The sequence below is a fragment of the Manis pentadactyla genome, chromosome 14, assembly GCF_030020395.1.
Source record: "Manis pentadactyla isolate mManPen7 chromosome 14, mManPen7.hap1, whole genome shotgun sequence".
NCBI classification, from domain to species: domain Eukaryota; kingdom Metazoa; phylum Chordata; class Mammalia; order Pholidota; family Manidae; genus Manis; species Manis pentadactyla.
Window position 1 is genome coordinate 7,985,336 of NC_080032.1, and position 16,607 is coordinate 8,001,942.

The 16,607-nt window shown below is 46.8% G+C and overlaps 1 protein-coding gene across 4 annotated transcripts in view; it reads left to right on the forward strand.

The window, feature by feature from the left end:
• Nucleotides 1–5,108: 5,108 nt before the first annotated feature.
• Nucleotides 5,109–16,607, forward strand: part of ASCC2 (activating signal cointegrator 1 complex subunit 2) — a 36,691-nt gene continuing 25,192 nt past the window's right edge. For 2 of the 4 annotated variants that reach the window (XM_057492282.1, XM_057492283.1), the window contains exons 1-6: nt 5,120–5,234; nt 7,138–7,175; nt 9,043–9,140; nt 14,388–14,546; nt 14,911–15,081; nt 16,066–16,195. In XM_057492282.1, coding sequence (XP_057348265.1) covers nt 9,060–9,140; nt 14,388–14,546; nt 14,911–15,081; nt 16,066–16,195 — 541 coding nt within the window. In that variant the 5' untranslated portion in view covers nt 5,120–5,234; nt 7,138–7,175; nt 9,043–9,059. Of the gene's footprint in view, nt 5,235–7,137; nt 7,225–9,042; nt 9,141–14,387; nt 14,547–14,910; nt 15,082–16,065; nt 16,196–16,607 lie in introns of all 4 variants that reach the window. The other 2 variants (XM_057492284.1, XM_057492285.1) reach the window with 2 other exon arrangements.

Below are 16,607 nucleotides of genomic sequence, written 5' to 3' on the forward strand. Positions count from 1 at the left end.
TTACCTGCAGCTGAACACAACCAAGACCTGGACGCAGACATAGAAGAGAACCATCAATTCACACAACAGAAAAGTCCTGGGGTGGAGACATTCCAAACAAGCTGAGACTTCACATCTGTGATCTCATTTGATCATCACATCCTGGTAGCCTCTCTTCTGATCCCCACTTAACAGATAAGAAAAAAAAAAATCTCAAAACAGTGAAAGCACTAACATACTGGTTCTCAAGTGGGAGCAATTTTGTCCTCAGGGGACACTTGACAATGTCTAGAGACATATTTAGTTGCCACCACTGGGGGAAAGGGGAGGTGCGCTACTGGCATTGAGTGGGTGGAGGCTCAGAGCGCCGCCCAACAGCCTACAGTGCACAGGACGGTCCCCAACAAAGAATTATCTGGGCCAGAATGTCAATAGTGCTGAGGTTGAGACATTCTGCCTGACTAACCCAGGGACACTTGGATTCTAGGCTCAGAATCAAACCCAAGACACTCCACTCAATGTAGCGGAGCCCACTCTGGACATGCGACGCAGCGCAGCCAGTTAGGAGTGCCACAGCCAAGACCCAGGAAGGCAAGCAGCCTGAGAGCTGGAGGAGAGGGGAGCCCAACCACTTCAGGAGCACCATGAACTTGAGCCAATTTCACCCTCAGTCAAGTGCATTCCAGAGCAAGCCCCTTGCAGATTCCTGCATAAAGTCTTGGCCCTGATGGCTACTGCTTCAGGGAACCTGGGGACGTCTGTGGCTCCACGCCCAGGGTCCCAACTCCATTTCTATCTGTTTGCCTGGCATTTGCTGTACAAAATTGGAAATTAATAATTCATCCTGCAGGATGAATAATTCAACAGAGGGGACAGAGGGCTGCCAATGATGGTTGGCATCACAAAAATAGCCCATGTTGCCCTCTAAACGGAGAGGGTAAAATAGACTCTGCAGGCTGGTACCTGAATGAAAATGACTCTAATACTAGACAGCTTAAACAAGCCCTCCTTTTAGGCATGGGAAATTAATGAGGACATTGGGGCTGCCAGAGGGAATCTGGGACCCTGTTCCCCCTCCCCACAACACTTCTAGTCTCTTAAACCGTCACCATTTATTATAGCCAGGTTAACTGCCACTTACTCCAGGAAGCTTTCCCTGATCTCCCTAAACTGAAGCTGAAAATGCATTTCTCTCTGGATCCATGAGTTAGCCACTTGGCCCTGACCACTGCCAGCCCCACAGCCTCACATTCACCTGTGTGTCTGTCCCCATGGATTCTTGGGCTGTGGGGTGGCTTTTCTAGCTAGAAGGGAAGAAAAGGTTTATCAGAGAGCTGAAGTGAGTGGTTTTTAGTATTTTGGGGATCTTGCTCCTTTGAGGACCAGATGAAAATCTTGTAGTCTCACTACTGAAAAAATTTCCTCAATAAATCTTCATAAAATTCAGGAGATACATAGATCCTGAGAGCCCCTGCATGAACTTGTCTTTAGAATTCCTTCCCTGTCATGAGTCTTCTCGTAAAGAGAAGGACTGCAATTGTCCAGGGCATGGAAAACAGCTCAGCCCCTCAGCCTTGCACGTCCTTGAAATGGCCTTGTCCCAGGCGTCACTCACCAAGTAAGTGAATAGTCAGCAAGGAACTATCAGATACCCTCTGTGTGACCCTGGGCAAGTCATTGGCCATCTCTGGGCTGCATTTTCTTTACTTGGAATTAGAATAGTTGGTCTAGATTATCTCAGTGCTCTAATTCAATCATTCATTCAGCAAATATTCTTTGCACCCTATTAGGTGCCAGGTACCAAGCTAAGAACTTGGAATGAGGTTGGGGTACAAAATAGATGAGGTCCCCAACTTGTTAGAATGCATAATCCAATGAGGGAGGCGTCACCGACTAAATAATCACCCAAGAAATACAGGATGAGCTGTGATCACACAGGGTAAGTGCAGGGAGCTAGATAGGAATGTGAGTATCAGGGGAACAATTATAACCTGAGGAAAGAAAAAATGCAGAGGATGCTTCACCTTAGTAAGGGGAGCATGGGGGACATTCCAGAGGAAGCAGCATGGGATGGTGCCCTGAAGTGTGAGGGGGCCCAGCGGCTGCATTCTGGAGTCCTCTGGGGATGGTACATCCCAGGAACATGAAAGGCTAGGGTTCCCCTTTTTTCATGATAGTCAAGGCATGTATATTCTAGTAGCTTTGTTTTCATGCCCTCCCAAGGAAAGAGCTGACAATATTCCATTACACTGAAACTTCAGATTTAATGGTTAAAAACCAACCTTTCCTAGTCCTGGAGTTGCTGGAGGTGTCTTTTGAAAGTCCCATCCTCACAGATCCTAAATTAAATGTAAGAGATGCTACCAAACAAAAAACATTTAGTCTTGAGGGAAAGCAAAGCTCTTCCTGTCCTAGCCCTCTCTCCAATTTAAACCACATCCCAGCCTTTGAGGAATTATTTCTACCGCCTGGTTCTGTGGCTCCATTGTCTCACACTGATGACTAAAGAAAGGCCTGGACATGCCAATTGCCACTTTGATGGGTAGTCTGAGAGCAGAGTCTTCAGGCTGCATGCAGCAGACAGAGCTACCCTTTCATTTCCCTGGGTGGGGCTTGAATAGGCCAAATTCCAGTGCCTATTCTGCCACCTACCAGTTGCTGGGCAACTCTGGGCAAGTCTCATTCCCTCTCTGGGCCTCAGCGTTCTCATCCATGAAATGAGAGATTTGGACTACATGTTTGATAAGATTCTTTCTCTTCCCTCTTCTTTTTAAGATGTGTTAACTGGGAAACTATTCCATCTTTCTAACTATTGTTCCCAGACTAGAGACAGAAGGCAAGACAACCACTATTAGTAAATTATAATGAGTGGATAATTAGCTGCCTTCAAATTATGCCATTCTTCTTGGAAGTCAAGAGGCTTAGTTTTGAAGTTATTTATCATTACCATCATTTAACAGTATTTTCTCACAGAAACCCAGAGGGGTAGGGAAGAATGACAAGCAGATGTTTTGTTATTAGGGGCCCTGGAGGATGATTTGAGATGTCACTGAAGTGATCATTCTCTAGATTCTTAATTCAGCAGAAGCTTTGATGAACTTAACAGAGGGCAGGGGAATTGGACAGCCATAGAGTGGAGGGCTATTGAGAGAAAGTCCAGCTTCACAGAAAGCTGCTAGGGACAGGAGTTCCTAGCCAGGGATAGTGTGGATTATCAAATTAGTATTTTTATGTAACACTCTGAAAAAAGATTTCACAGCCATTATTTCATTTTCTCATGAGGATATTTTGCTACCATCTGAGCTCGGACTACTATCATCTCCCACATGAATCTCTCTCATTGTGTAGTCTCCCTAGCTGCAGCAGATGGCCCGTAAAAGTGGCCACCAAAAATCTACCGAGGTGGAAAGTAGATCAGTGGTTGCCCATGGATCGGGGAGGAGAGTTTGTTCAGAGCTTGCCTTGTAACTTGCTTTGGCCAATAGAATGTGGAGGAAATGATGTATAAGTTCCAATGCCTAGGTTTGGAAAGTTCTGGCAGCTCCCACTTTTACCCTCTTGGGACCCAGCCACCATATAAAGAAGCCTGGGCTAAAACTAGGGTTTTTAAAACTGAGCACTATTGACATTTTGGACCAAATAATTACTTGGGGTGGTGAACTATCTGGCACATTATAGGGTTTTGGGGGGCATCCTTTACCTCTACTCACTCGATGTTCCAGTTGTGACAACTAAAAATGTCTCCAGGCTTTGCCATGTGTCCCCTGTGGTGGAATATCACCCCTGCTTGAGAACCACTGGAGTAGACTACTGAGGCGCAGCAAACCATGTGATGAAAGAGGCCCAGCCAGCTGCAAGCTATTCCAGCCACTCCAGCTAAGAAGCCAGACATATGAGTGAAGCTGTCTTAGATGTTTCACCCTCAATGGGACCCCCAGCTGAATGTAACCAAATGACAACCCTAGCTGACATCACATGGAACAGAAGAACTGAGCCTGGTCAGTTCACAAAATCATGGAAAATAATGTATCATTGCAAGCCACTAAGTTTTGGGGTAATTTTTTAGGCAGCAACACATAACTAATATTATACCTAACCCCTTCCAATCCATTTCTGGGTCAGAGCTCATCTCCCTACCACCTAAGCCTTCTGTATTTATCACATTGCCTCACAGCTATTGATTTTCTTGCTGCCCCTATGTTGTAAGCTTCTTGAGGACAAGCGCTGTGCTTGTCATTCCTTGTGGCTCCTGTGCAGGCAGCAGGGCCTGCCACTAGGAGGGTGCTGGATAATATCCCATGGCCCCCAGGTCTGTATCGTGTGTTCCATTAGGGGCCTCTATAACACCCTCATGACAATGATGGTGGTGGTCTTTGAATCCTTACTATGTGTCAGGCACTGAGATTAAACCAGGGTTGTGTATTTTAAACTAGCTTTCTGTGACGATTCTGATACAGAGGCAGGCTTGGGAACACTAACCCTACACCATCTCAGACATTCTGTGCAAAAATTGCATCTTCTCTTAAGATAGCTACACATAGCCTTCCTGTTTTAAACCACAAAAACAAAACTTTTGTATTGCATACATACAGAAAAGTGCACAGCTCATAGGTGTACAATTTGATGACTTTTCCAAAGTGAACACATTTATGTAACTACCCCAAGATGAAGATGGAGAATGTCCCCAGCCTCCTATGTGGCCCCTCCTAGTCACTAGCCCCGAGGTACCCACTGCCCTAACCCCATCACCACTCGTCAGTTTTGCCTGTCATAGAGCTTCCTAGAAACAAAATTGCGGTCTGTGCTACTTCATCTGCTTTCCTTGGCTCAACATCATGTTTATGCTTTTGTTAAAATTGTTCTTCTGGTTTAAATTTGAAAAACGATGACTGAAGTTAAAAAGGTCGGACGTAGGAGCCTGGAAGCCTGAGAAGCTGGGTACCAAACTTGGATTTTCCAAGAGGTGTAACCGCAACCGGTCCTCCGAACACCTTCCATCCTTCCTTGGGGGCAGGGGGCGTGGCTAAAAGGAGGCGAAAAGCCAGGCTTTTCAACGTGGGGGCGGAGTCCTAAGTATGGGGGCGTGGCCCCAAGACCTGCTTCCAGGCGGCAGTTGGTGCCATGGGCGGGGCTGGGTCTAGGCTTCCTGTCTGCGCCTACGGAATAGCCGTTTGGCCCCGGAAGTGCGGTTCGCTGGGAACTGTTGCCGTGGACGGCTGCGGCGGCGGCTCGGCGCCGGTAGTGGAGCCGCCGAGGTGAGTGCGTGGCTGGGCCCTGCCGGATGGCGGGCACCGGGCCTGGGAGGAGCCTCGGCTGTGCTCAGGCGGCCTTGGGCTTCCCCGCCTCCACGGGGCAGCAGAGGCTTAGCTGCCCAAGGAGACTTGAGTCGTCCCTTGAGGCCAGGCCGCGGGAGCCGGGAGTCTCGGGTTCGAGGCTCGGCCCCAGAGTGACCATGGACGAGTCACGGTCCTCCCATCCAACCCCCGGTCTCCAGTTTCTTAAACTTCATTCATTCTTTCAACAGATGTATGTTTAGCCCCTCCTACGTACTAGGCACAGATCTAGGCACTGGGGATAGAAACAGCAAGACAGACAAGGCTCCGGCCCTCCTGGAGCATACAGTCTAGTGTGAGGAGACAGTCGACCACAAATAAACGCAAAAGATATTTAAAGATGTGATAGTAATTGAGGGATTGAATATTTTAGATAGGGCAGTCCGGGAAGGTCTCTGAGGAAAGTAATTGAATTGAGACCAGAAGGGTGTTGACAGAGAAACTGAGGCAGCAGTAGCCTCTGGGGATGCTCCCAGATCTTACTGTAATTGGTGCTTGCACCGAGCTCACCTTCTAAGGAAAGCCCTTTCCTAATTTTTGGCTTCTGCTGCCTTTCTTGGAGATGCAAGGCTGAGGATGCAGTGGTGGGCACAGACGTCATGGTCATTGTTCTTATCCATTTGGAGCATAGAGTCGTCTTTGCCTGGTTAACTTCTACCCATACTTTAGATGAAAATATTTAAATCTTCCTTGACATCCTCCCTTAAGTCAGTTCTCTCTATTAAATGCTCTCATAGCCCCATAGGCCTTTCCTGCATAGCATACATCACAGTGTTGAGTTTTACTTGTTTATATAGTTAATTGATCCAGTGTGTCTTTCCCATAAAGACCGTAAACTCTATGAAGAGCAGGACCAGGTCTACTATTTGCCCACCTTAGCATTCTCTGGGCCCCAGTGCCTGGCACATGCTCAAAAAAAATCTTTGGATGAGTGAGATGATTAACTTAGTTTTGCCCTCCAATGGTTCACAGGAGGTCTCTCCTACCACTGGGTTATTGTCTTCTCTCTCTGGTCATGTCTGTCTCCTATTTACATGACTCCTCACTGCCTTCAGATGACAGGCTAGAATCTGCAGCATAGCATTTGAGGCTTTTTTAAAAATGACCCCATCTTTCCTATCCAGCCTCTTCTCTCTACTTCTGTCATTCCCTCCCTGACCACGCTTTTGTTCATGCTTGTTTTTTGCTTGGAATGCCCTTCCTTCCCATCTTTTCTTCCTATCATTCAGTAACCAGGTTATAGGTCACCTTCTCTGTGGCATCCTCCCTTTCTCTGCTGTGCTCGTTTTGGAACTTCCCTGTTATAGCTCTAACAAAACCGAATAATAGTCATTTATGTGCCCAGGACCCAGCGTGTATTTGGTCTGTGTTTGCTGAGTCAATGGGCAAGTCCAAAGAGCTCTGCCTATGACTGGGACTTGAATAATAACGACAGTAAACTTTATTGAATGCTTGTCATGCTGAGTACTGTGTTGAACACTTAGCATTAATTATTTCTCACATCAACCCTAAGAGATTACATACTATTGCCATCCCGATGTTACAGATGAGGAAGTCAAGACTTAGGTTAAGGAACTGTCTCAAGGTCTCAACATGGGTAGGAAAAGGTGGAGTTAGGATTTGAATCCAGGCTGCAGAATTAGAAAGCTCTCTTTTCAATCACCACACTGGCCTAGGTCTGAACTGTCCTTACAGGCACTGGCTTGTTGATGTAGATTTCTTCTGAAAACAGGTCCTTTCTCTACCTGTCTAGGTCTAGACTCTGGGGCCTAGAATTTAAATGGTGGAGAGCCGACTCCTCCTCATGACTCTTTCCTCACCTTAGGTCCCCACACTGGACACTCTCACTACCATCTTTGGAAGGTGAGCATGGAAAGAACTGGGCCTGTGAGTCATTTAGACTTCTGCACTGGTGAGCAGACCACTGACGTTTCCAGCTGCCCTCCCAGCATCACTCGGGGGTTAGGAAAGAAGTATTTTTAGCATGTTCAGTATAAGAGACCAGGCGCCGAGGCAGATAAACTGGGCTTCAGTTTCAGGTTGGCCACTAATGTATTTGTCTTGAGGAAGGCAGGGCCCGGCTTTGGCCATCTGAGCATAATAATCCTCGTTGTCCTTAATTGGGTTGTGGTGACAGGCCAGATAGTAACTTGATTAGAAATAATGTACATGCAACACATGTATTATCTACATTTTGCAAAGCTGTAAGATAAAAACCCACCCAAGCCCCTTTCATTACTTTGCCTTATGAATTTTTTCAGGCCACCTCATGTGTGCAGGGACCATGTGTCTGTCTGATCACTGAGCTCCTAGAACTAGGATTGAGAATGGGACAGACTGGTTCTCTCCAGAGCCCACCAACCAAGGTTCCTTGTGTACCAGCTACTTCCCACTTCTGCACCTTTGCTCCTTCTATTTCCTCTGCCTGGGGCACCCTTCCCTGGCCAATCACTACTATCAAGAGTCAGCTCAGGCTCTCCTAATCCTTTAGACTGTCTTCTAGAAATGCTTTCCTGACAGCCACACCCCCACAAGTTCAATTATACTAGACTCAGTACAGCAAATGGTTAAAAGCCCGCCTGCTTCACCAACTACTAGCTGAGATCTTGGGTAAGTTCCCTGTCTTCCCTGAGCCTCTGTTTCTTCACTGATAACATGAAGATAGTAACAGAACCAGCCTTAGAGTTGTTAGGAGCATTAGTATGTATAACGCACTGAGGAGAGCGCCAGCACACAGTGAGTGTGTTGCTGTGATTGTCGTCATTACTGGACTGTAAGCTCACCTGGGGTGGAGACCCTGTCTTACCAATCCGTCTTCTCAGTACCAGGACTGGGCCTTTTACCTGAGATGTGGGACACCCATAACCCATGACTGATCATGTCCCACAGTCGGTCTGAGGTCTCAGGAGGGGACCATTTCTTCATCCCAGCCTTGATATGTATTCATGTTGTCTTTGAGGCTTCTGGCCTTTTATGGCATATCTTTTAAGAGTCCTGTTTCACTCCGTTCCATGACTCAGCCAATATGCATATTCCTCCTGTGGGTCAGACCAACTGTGATTGTGAAAAGAGCATTGGAAGGTGAGACTGCCACTCACTGATTCCGAGGCTGGTTTGGGCATCTGTTGAAAGGAACTCACACCGGCAGATTTCGTGAATTTTGCCATCGTTCCTGGTCCTTCTGTTCATCTGTGTCCTTCTTCCCTGAAGCTGAGAAAAATTGTAAAATCCTAACAGCTCCTTCAAGTGAAGAAAGGCCCACAGCTCCAACCCTCCAAAGACTAAAAATCTGGGTAGAATTATAAGGAGAGTGTCCTCATATTCAGTCAGTCATCAAACAGTTGACGTGATCAACTCTGCACCAGGCCTGTGCTGGTCATCGGAAAGGCAGCAAGAGAAGAGCCCGGGCACTGTCTTCCCAGGCGCACAGGCCACGGAGGGCATGGAGCTGGAGCCATAGTGAAGATAATCTAGGTACTTTTAGCCAGTACTCCTCAAAGGGAGTGGGAATATATTAGGCCTCACCTGGGGAGTGTTTTTCCTCTTCAGATGAGAACTCCTGCTTTGAGCAGAAAAGTCAATTCAATCTAGTCTAGTAGGTGTAGGAACCAGGCCCTCAGAGGCCAGAGGTTGAAGCTTGTCTCCCAGCTCTGCAGTCAGCCCCAGAGCAGGCCCCTGCCACCGTGAGCCTGTGTGTCTGCCCTCTTCTTCCCATCCATATTCCTTTCAGGAGGGTCACGCAGCACAATGCCAGCTCTGCCCTTGGACCAACTCCAGGTCACCCACAAGGACCCGAAGACAGGAAAGCTGAGGACTTCACCAGCGCTGGTGAGCCGGTGCCTTAAGGCCATTCAGCCTGATTCTATCATTCTTACAATTTCAGAAGCAAAAAGTAAATTCCTTTTTTATCTGTTCCAAGAATGACCCGAGAGCCACGGTCAGTAATTCAGTAACTGGGACACTACTGGGTACATTCCAGGCCCAGTGTAGAAGTTTCCTTTCTGAGCAGCAGCTTGAATTTGAGTAGTATTTTCATGTCACCACCCCACACCCTACCCCCAAAGCATTTAATTTTGAATCCGAGTCTGATGGCAGTGCTGACTCAGCCAGAGCTGGCCTAGAAATGGATCCGGCCTGAAGCCGGGTTGCGAGTTTGACCCTGTGGAAGGTGTTTATGTTACAGATAGGCCTTGTTCAGAGCTATCTCAGCTGCTATCCACATTTTCAGGGGAACACTGATTTTAGAGGTTGGGCTGTCTTTTATCTCAATGGGCTAAAAAGTGCCACGTACAGACTCAGCAGGTCTTGTGAGAATGAAAAGTAAGGAGGCCGTGAGCATACCGATTACCAGCTGCGCAGTGAGAATAGAGCTGCAGAGACCTGCCAGGCTGCTGGAAGGAGACAGATGCGGGGACTGGAGTCCCCAGACGCACTTCATTTCCCAAGAATATGAGTTTACTTGGACAAGATGGAAGTATTTTCTGGGGGCTTGAGTAAAGTCATGGGAAACAAGAACTTGGTGTTTTATATTCTGCTTTCTGGATGGCTTCCTGTTACTTCCAAACTTCTCTAATAATAGTACTTAACATTTATAGAGCCCTCACTCGGGGCCAAACCTTTCTAAATACTTCGCCAGGATTAGCTCATTTAGGCCACACCACAGCCCTGTGAGTAGGTATTTTGGTTGTCCCCATTTTACAGATGAGGAAACTGAGCATTCTAGGAAATTAGGGGAGCCAGGATGGGAATCTACGCAGGCTGACCCTAGAGCCTGTGCCCCTAACCTTTCTGCTACAGAGTCTCCCACTTCTTTTTCATAACCTTTTTTATGTAAGGAGGATATTTATCAGAAGATCTAGAACTGTTTTGCCCAATACAGTAGCCATTCACTACATGTAGGAATTGTGCACTTGAAATGTGGATAGTTTGAGGAGCTGGGTTTTTTATTTTATTTTCGTTAATTTAAGTGAAAATATCCCATGCGGTGGGTCCTACTATGTTGGCCAGTGAGATACAGAAGAGTTCCATGACTGCAGGACGTTCTGCTGGAGAGTGCTGGCGGGGCCTGGCTCCCTGAAAGGCTGAGTGATTTCCCTGTCCGCCTTTCCCCGTGTACTAACACCCATGTTGCTGGACTGTGGGCTCCATGGCGGCAGGGACCTGGCCCCTTCTTTCCACTCTGGCTTCCCAGTGCCAGGTGCATTTCTTTCAGGAAACTTTGAGTAAATTAGTCAAGGACCCCAGCTTGTGCCAGGTGCTGAAGCCACAAAGGAAAAAAATGTAGTTCCTGCCCTCGAGGGGCCCACAGTCTGAGAGAAAAGCAGACCAGTAGCTTCTCTACCATGTGATCAGAACTGTGATAGAAGTCCAGGCTGCTGCGTAAGCACAGAGCCTGGGTCGCTGATCCAGATAAACGAAGAGGTTGTGGGACTTGGAGATCTTATGGATAGTGTATTGGAAAGACACATGCAGCCAGGGAGGGTTCCTGAAGGACGGGGATCCTGAACTGGTATTGAAGGAGTGAATAAGCTCTAGCCAGGCAGAGCAATAGCGGGGTGGACCTAGTAGAAGGACCCAAATGTATTGTCCTGGAGTATTGAGAGAGCCTGACTTCTACACCAACCACTAGTCACTTAGGGTGGAAGCACTGTTGAAGAGTTAAAAGAGCATGGGTTTTGTGTTAAGTCTCACATGTACTTGGTGGTATGACTTTGAACAAGTTCCTTAACCTCCCTAAGCCTCACAATCAAAAAAGGATAATAACAGAACCAGCTCTGTAAGGTGGTTTTGAGGATTAAATAAGACATCCGTGAGTTAGCACTATCCTAGAGCATAGCAGGCCTTCCATAGTGATGGTGATGACAACAGTGACAGTGACAGAGTTGAACGGGGATAGGGTGGGAGGAGGGACAAGCTGAGGGAGACAGCTGCCTGATCAAGGAGCAGTCTTGTTGGTCATGCTGTAAGAGACGCAGGCCACTGGAAGCTCCTGAAAGGTCGTCCTGAGATCTGTACCCACCATATAATTGTCTTTTTAGTGCCAACATGGGGCAAAAAGATCTCTAGCCAAGGGGTAGCCATCAGGCTGCCTTTGCAGAGTGGAAGGTGAGGCTAATGTATTAGGTAGCTGCTGCGCACAGCACATACTTAGCGCTCTTAGAAATCCAAGAGAAATAAAAAAGTCTTGGGCCAGAATGGGTGAGTGAGCTCTTGAGGAAGACAACTCTTATAAGTGGAGCATCTGGAGAATAGTGCAAAATGTTTTCTTCTGAAGATAAATGCAACAGAAGTTTGATGGGCAGAAAATGTTCAGAAAGCATCACAGAACAAGTGGGATCTAAGCCAGGTTTTAAGGGTGGAAGATAGAGCTGGGGTCTGCTGCTCCCTGCCAAATCTCCCATGGCCCCCATGACCTACAAAATAACATCTCCACTCCTGAGCTTGGCACTCAAGGTTCTTCAAAGACCTTGGCAGGATCTGGTCCTTGATTACCTCCATTCATTCCTTTGTCCAGCCAGCAAATGTGCATGGAGCATCTGCTTGCTACCAGGCACTGTTCTAGGGACTGGGAATGCAGTGGTGAGCAAGGCTCAGTCGGCCTCCGGAGACCTCCAGGCTGGTGGGAGAGACAGAGAACACAGGTCTCTCTTTTTATATAACTTTATTGGGGTATCACTGAAGGACAATAAACTGCACATATTTAAGGTATTCAGTTTGATTGGTGTTGACATCTGTATACATCCATGAAACCATCACCACAATCAGGATAACATCACCACTCCCAAACATTTCCTTATGCCTTCTGTAATCCATCCTTTCCTCTCTCTCCATCCACAGCAACCACTGATCTAGAGTTCACCAAGTGCTACAGTTGGAGAAGCAGAGTGCAGGGGGAGCCCAGGTGACCCTCTAATCTAATCAGGCATGAGAGCTGGGGAGACCTCCTGGAGAAAATGAGGTCAGAAGCACAGTCAGTGAGACGGATGGCCTGTGCAGACTAGAGGCCATTTACTAGGTCTGTAAGACGTGTAAGCTTTGGTTCAGATCCTGCCTCTGTTGCCTCTTAGTCCTGCGACCTTGGCAGACTTCCTGAACCTTACTGAGTCTTTGTTTCCTCCTCTGTAAAATGGGGAGAATACTCCCTTTAATAGCTGTTGTAGGTTAAAAAAAAAGAACAGCAGGCTGTGGGATGCACCTACTCAGCAGCCAGCACAGGGCAGGTCCTCATTCAGTGGTGACTTTTATTATCATTCTAGTTTTGCTCTTTCTTTTTTTATTTTGGTATCATTAATCTATAATTACATGAGGAACATTATGTTTACTAGACTCCCCCCATCACCAAGTCCCCCCACATACAGTTTTGCTCTTTCTAAATCTATTTCCCACCACCCAGTACCATCTGTTTCTCTTTTTAATGGCCCCTTTTTATGCCTCCATGAAAATACTGTTTCTTCTCATCCTCTAAGACCCAGCTCAGATGCTGCCTGCTCTGAGAAGCTGTGTCTGTCCTCCCAGCACAGTTAATCACCTTTTGCACTGACACGGTCCCTCTGCCAGGTTTGAGCTTCACTTCCTCTTTTTTTGATGACTTAGATGTGCATTTTTCCCTTTGGAGCATGGACTCTGAGCACATGCTGTTCTTCATGTGCCCCACCACACCTGGCATGGTAGGGTGCCAGTACATGCTTATAGGATTGCAAGGAAGGTAGAATCTTGGGGCAAGGGGTGGTGTTGGGGAAGTGGGGAGCAGTGAGTAGCCTGGCCCAAGAAGTGACCTAAGAGGTGAGATGTCAACAAATAAAGGGATGGGGTCGAGCTTAGAAACCAAGATGAATTGAGGCCCCAGACAGTAGTTTTGATCTGTTTCAGTCAGCAAGATTCCTTTTTCAAAAGATTAGGAACTGGAACACCACTGTATAAATTCTGATGTAAATGGGAGGGTTCCTGAAGACACCCACCTGATAGGAGGCCCCCTGTGGAATCCTTGCGGGACTCAAAGACTCCAGTTTGAAAACGCATTAGGCAATAGGGAGGCATGGGTGGTGCTCAAGGCGACTGACCAGTCAGCCATCATTTTCCTGTCCCCCTGGACAGCAGACCTGGAAGTGGGTGGACTGTGGTTGATAACAGCTGAGATGTTGCCCGGCCTTCCTTCTATTACCACTTACCCTGGAGAAAGCAGCCCTTATGTAGTCAGAGGAGAAAACTGAGCTCATCATCTCTTCTTTATGGTGAACAAAGTAAGGTTTGTTCGTGGCAAAGTAAGAGCTGGAAGAGAGAACGTGTGTTGCTAAGCCAAGACCTGCAGTTACTTGATTAGCATCTTTTCTTTAAAAAAAAATTACTGGGCTTTTTTTCAATTGTAAAAAAGGATATAGCAGAATACATACAGTATGATGCTGTCTGTAGGAAAGATGAAATCAGATCTAAAATACCTTATAGGGGTATATTTTAACATAAATGCTTAGAAAAGGTCTTGGAGGACACCCACTCGATGGTGAATGGTCACCTCTGGAAGGACATGGGGACCGGGAATGTGGTCCCGGGCGACTCACCTTCTCTGTTGTGTTGTAAGTTTTTGAAAGAAATGATAATCATGTCTCACTTGTATGATTAACAATTAATTTTGAAAGCAAAACTTGTTCATTTTTTAAAATTAGAGAACAAGTCATAATCCCCCCACCAGAGAAGACCACTGTTAGCTTTGGGGTGATGTCTCCCCACCCCACTTTTTTTAAAACCTGTACTAGTGTGTGACTGTGGTAAATATATATAGTTTTTTAAAAACCCAAAAGCTGATCATATTAAATAGAGAGATTTGTATCCTGCTTTCTCTTTCCTTAACCTTTCCCCATGTCATTAAATATTCCCACCAAAACATGGTTTTTAACACCCGCCTACTGTTCTTGAATGCAACCAAGACTCTTTTGTTAGAGACACTTGGTTCTTTATGCTTAAAAGCTCCTTGGAGGGTCACTGGTTGGAACAGCCAAGTGTTGTCATTGCTGTGGGTTGGCAAATGGGCCCTTGCTGACTAACCTCTGCCATGGTAACACGTGGTTTTTGGATCCGTAGCATCCCGAGCAGAAGGCAGACCGGTATTTTGTGTTATACAAACCGCCCCCTAAAGACAACATTCCCGCCCTAGTGGAGGAGTACCTGGAACGTGCCACCTTCGTAGCCAATGACCTCGACTGGCTCCTGGCCTTGCCTCATGAGAAATTCTGGTGCCAGGTAACATTCTGTCAAAATTAATGCTAAGACAAGCACATGACATGCCCCTGGTTGGTTGCTTTGTTGTTTTTCTCCCCCTTGGAGATGCTTTTCTCTCTACTTCTTACACTGGATCCTTAACAGCAAATTGTGGTTTGGATTGCTCTGTCTTGTGTCACAATCGTAGTGATGTTTACACAACATCACTTCCAGTGTGTCAGTTTTAGAAACTTGTGTGTAGCCTCCGGCTCATTCATACCTCCTCCGTCCTGTGGGGTTGGAGTGTTTGCCATAGACCAGGGCTGAAGGGCCATGAGCCTCTGTGCAGTCCACGCCCAAGCCCTGGCGCCTGGGTAACGTTATTCTCCTCTGTCGCCTGACTTAGGTTATCTTCGACGAGACCCTGCAGAAGTGCCTGGACTCCTACCTGCGCTATGTCCCCCGAAAGTTCGATGAGTGGGTGGCCCCAGCCCCTGAGGTTGTTGACATGGAGAGATGCCTCCATCGAAGTGTTTTTCTCACCTTCCTCCGCATGTCCACTCACAAGGAATCCAAAGTAAGCCCCTGATCCCATGACAGGTCGCCACCTGACACCCAGCACCTCTGTGCTGGACTCTCCGCCCCTGGGAAGAAAGGCTCTGGAAGTATTAAGTTTCTTCTTTGTCTCCCCTCGGCCTTTATTCCCCTGGCTGGGAAGAAATCTCTGCTGCCTCCCTTCTCCCTTAACTCACCCGGGTCGGCTGCATTACACCCAGGGTTTTCATCAATGGGAGCCGAGGGCCCTTTGCCAGCTGACGCGTGACTGTGCCTTTTCTCGTGCGTCAGAGGGTGAAAACATTGATTCTGATTTTTAAAAGGAACTTGTATGTGCTTCTAAAAACCTTTATTCCCCCACCCCCGATTTGAAAAATAACATCTCTAAACAGCTCAAACATTACAGAAGCGTTTTGTAGCTAGTGAAAACCACCCACAAAATCCCCTCCTGAATAACCACCGTTGTGATGCATATCTTCAGGGAATGATTTTCCTTTCAGCGTGTGTTTGTGTGTGTGTATTTTTACAATAGGGTCTTGCTTTTTTTGTTTTTATTTTTAAACTTTAAACTTTTTTTAACTTCTGTTGAATGGAAATTTTCAAATATACACAAGTATAATGAATGCATGTACTCATCATCCAGCTTCAACAATTACCACTATTTTGTTGATCTTATTTTCTCTCCCCTCCTGAGTTTTCTTTTCTCTTGGGGTATTTTAGAACATTCCCAAACATCATAGTCATTTACCTGTAAATATTTTTAAATGAATCCCCAATTAACTGTTTGATAGTATACTTTTGCTTCCTTTTACATTAAAATGAGGAATGGTTATTGCTCTGCATGAGGCTCAGCCATGTCCCTAGTGTAGATGGACCTTCATTCATTAGCCAATCCCCTGTGGATGGACCTGAAGGTGGTGTCTTGTGAGTTTGCTATTATTTTACAATGCAGGTGCTTTGTAAAGTTAAAGATCCTCTCCTCCTTTCTTTCTGCATGGTTCCTTAGGATCACTTCATCTCCCCCTCTGCATTTGGAGAAATCCTCTACGACAACTTCCTGTTTGACATCCCGAAGATCCTGGACCTCTGCGTGCTCTTTGGAAAAGGCAACTCGCCATTGCTCCAGAAGATGATAGGTGTGTAGGGTGTGGGCCTGGAGAGATGCACAGAGGCAGCCCTCACATGCCAAATTAGAGGTTCCAAAGACACCACCTAGGTGAGTTCAGGAGGATTCAGAGCAGCAGAGCGACTGGTCCCTGGAAGTGATGTAACAGATGTGTGTAACTGCAAAAAGTGCCTTGTGGGCAGTGGGGGAATTCAGACAAGGATGTGTGCTGCACAGGTCCTCAGATGTCTTGGAGTCTTAGTATTAGGCCACGTCTCAAACAGCTGAATGAGTAGGGAAGCTTGCTTCAGCGATGAGAGTAGGAAAGGCAGGGATAGCCTTTGTTTGAGTGCTCGCTGGGGGGCCTGTCACTCTGGTGAACATTCCTCATATGTTTTCTTCTCAATTGATCCTCACAGCAGCCTTGTGACAGTGCTGTGATC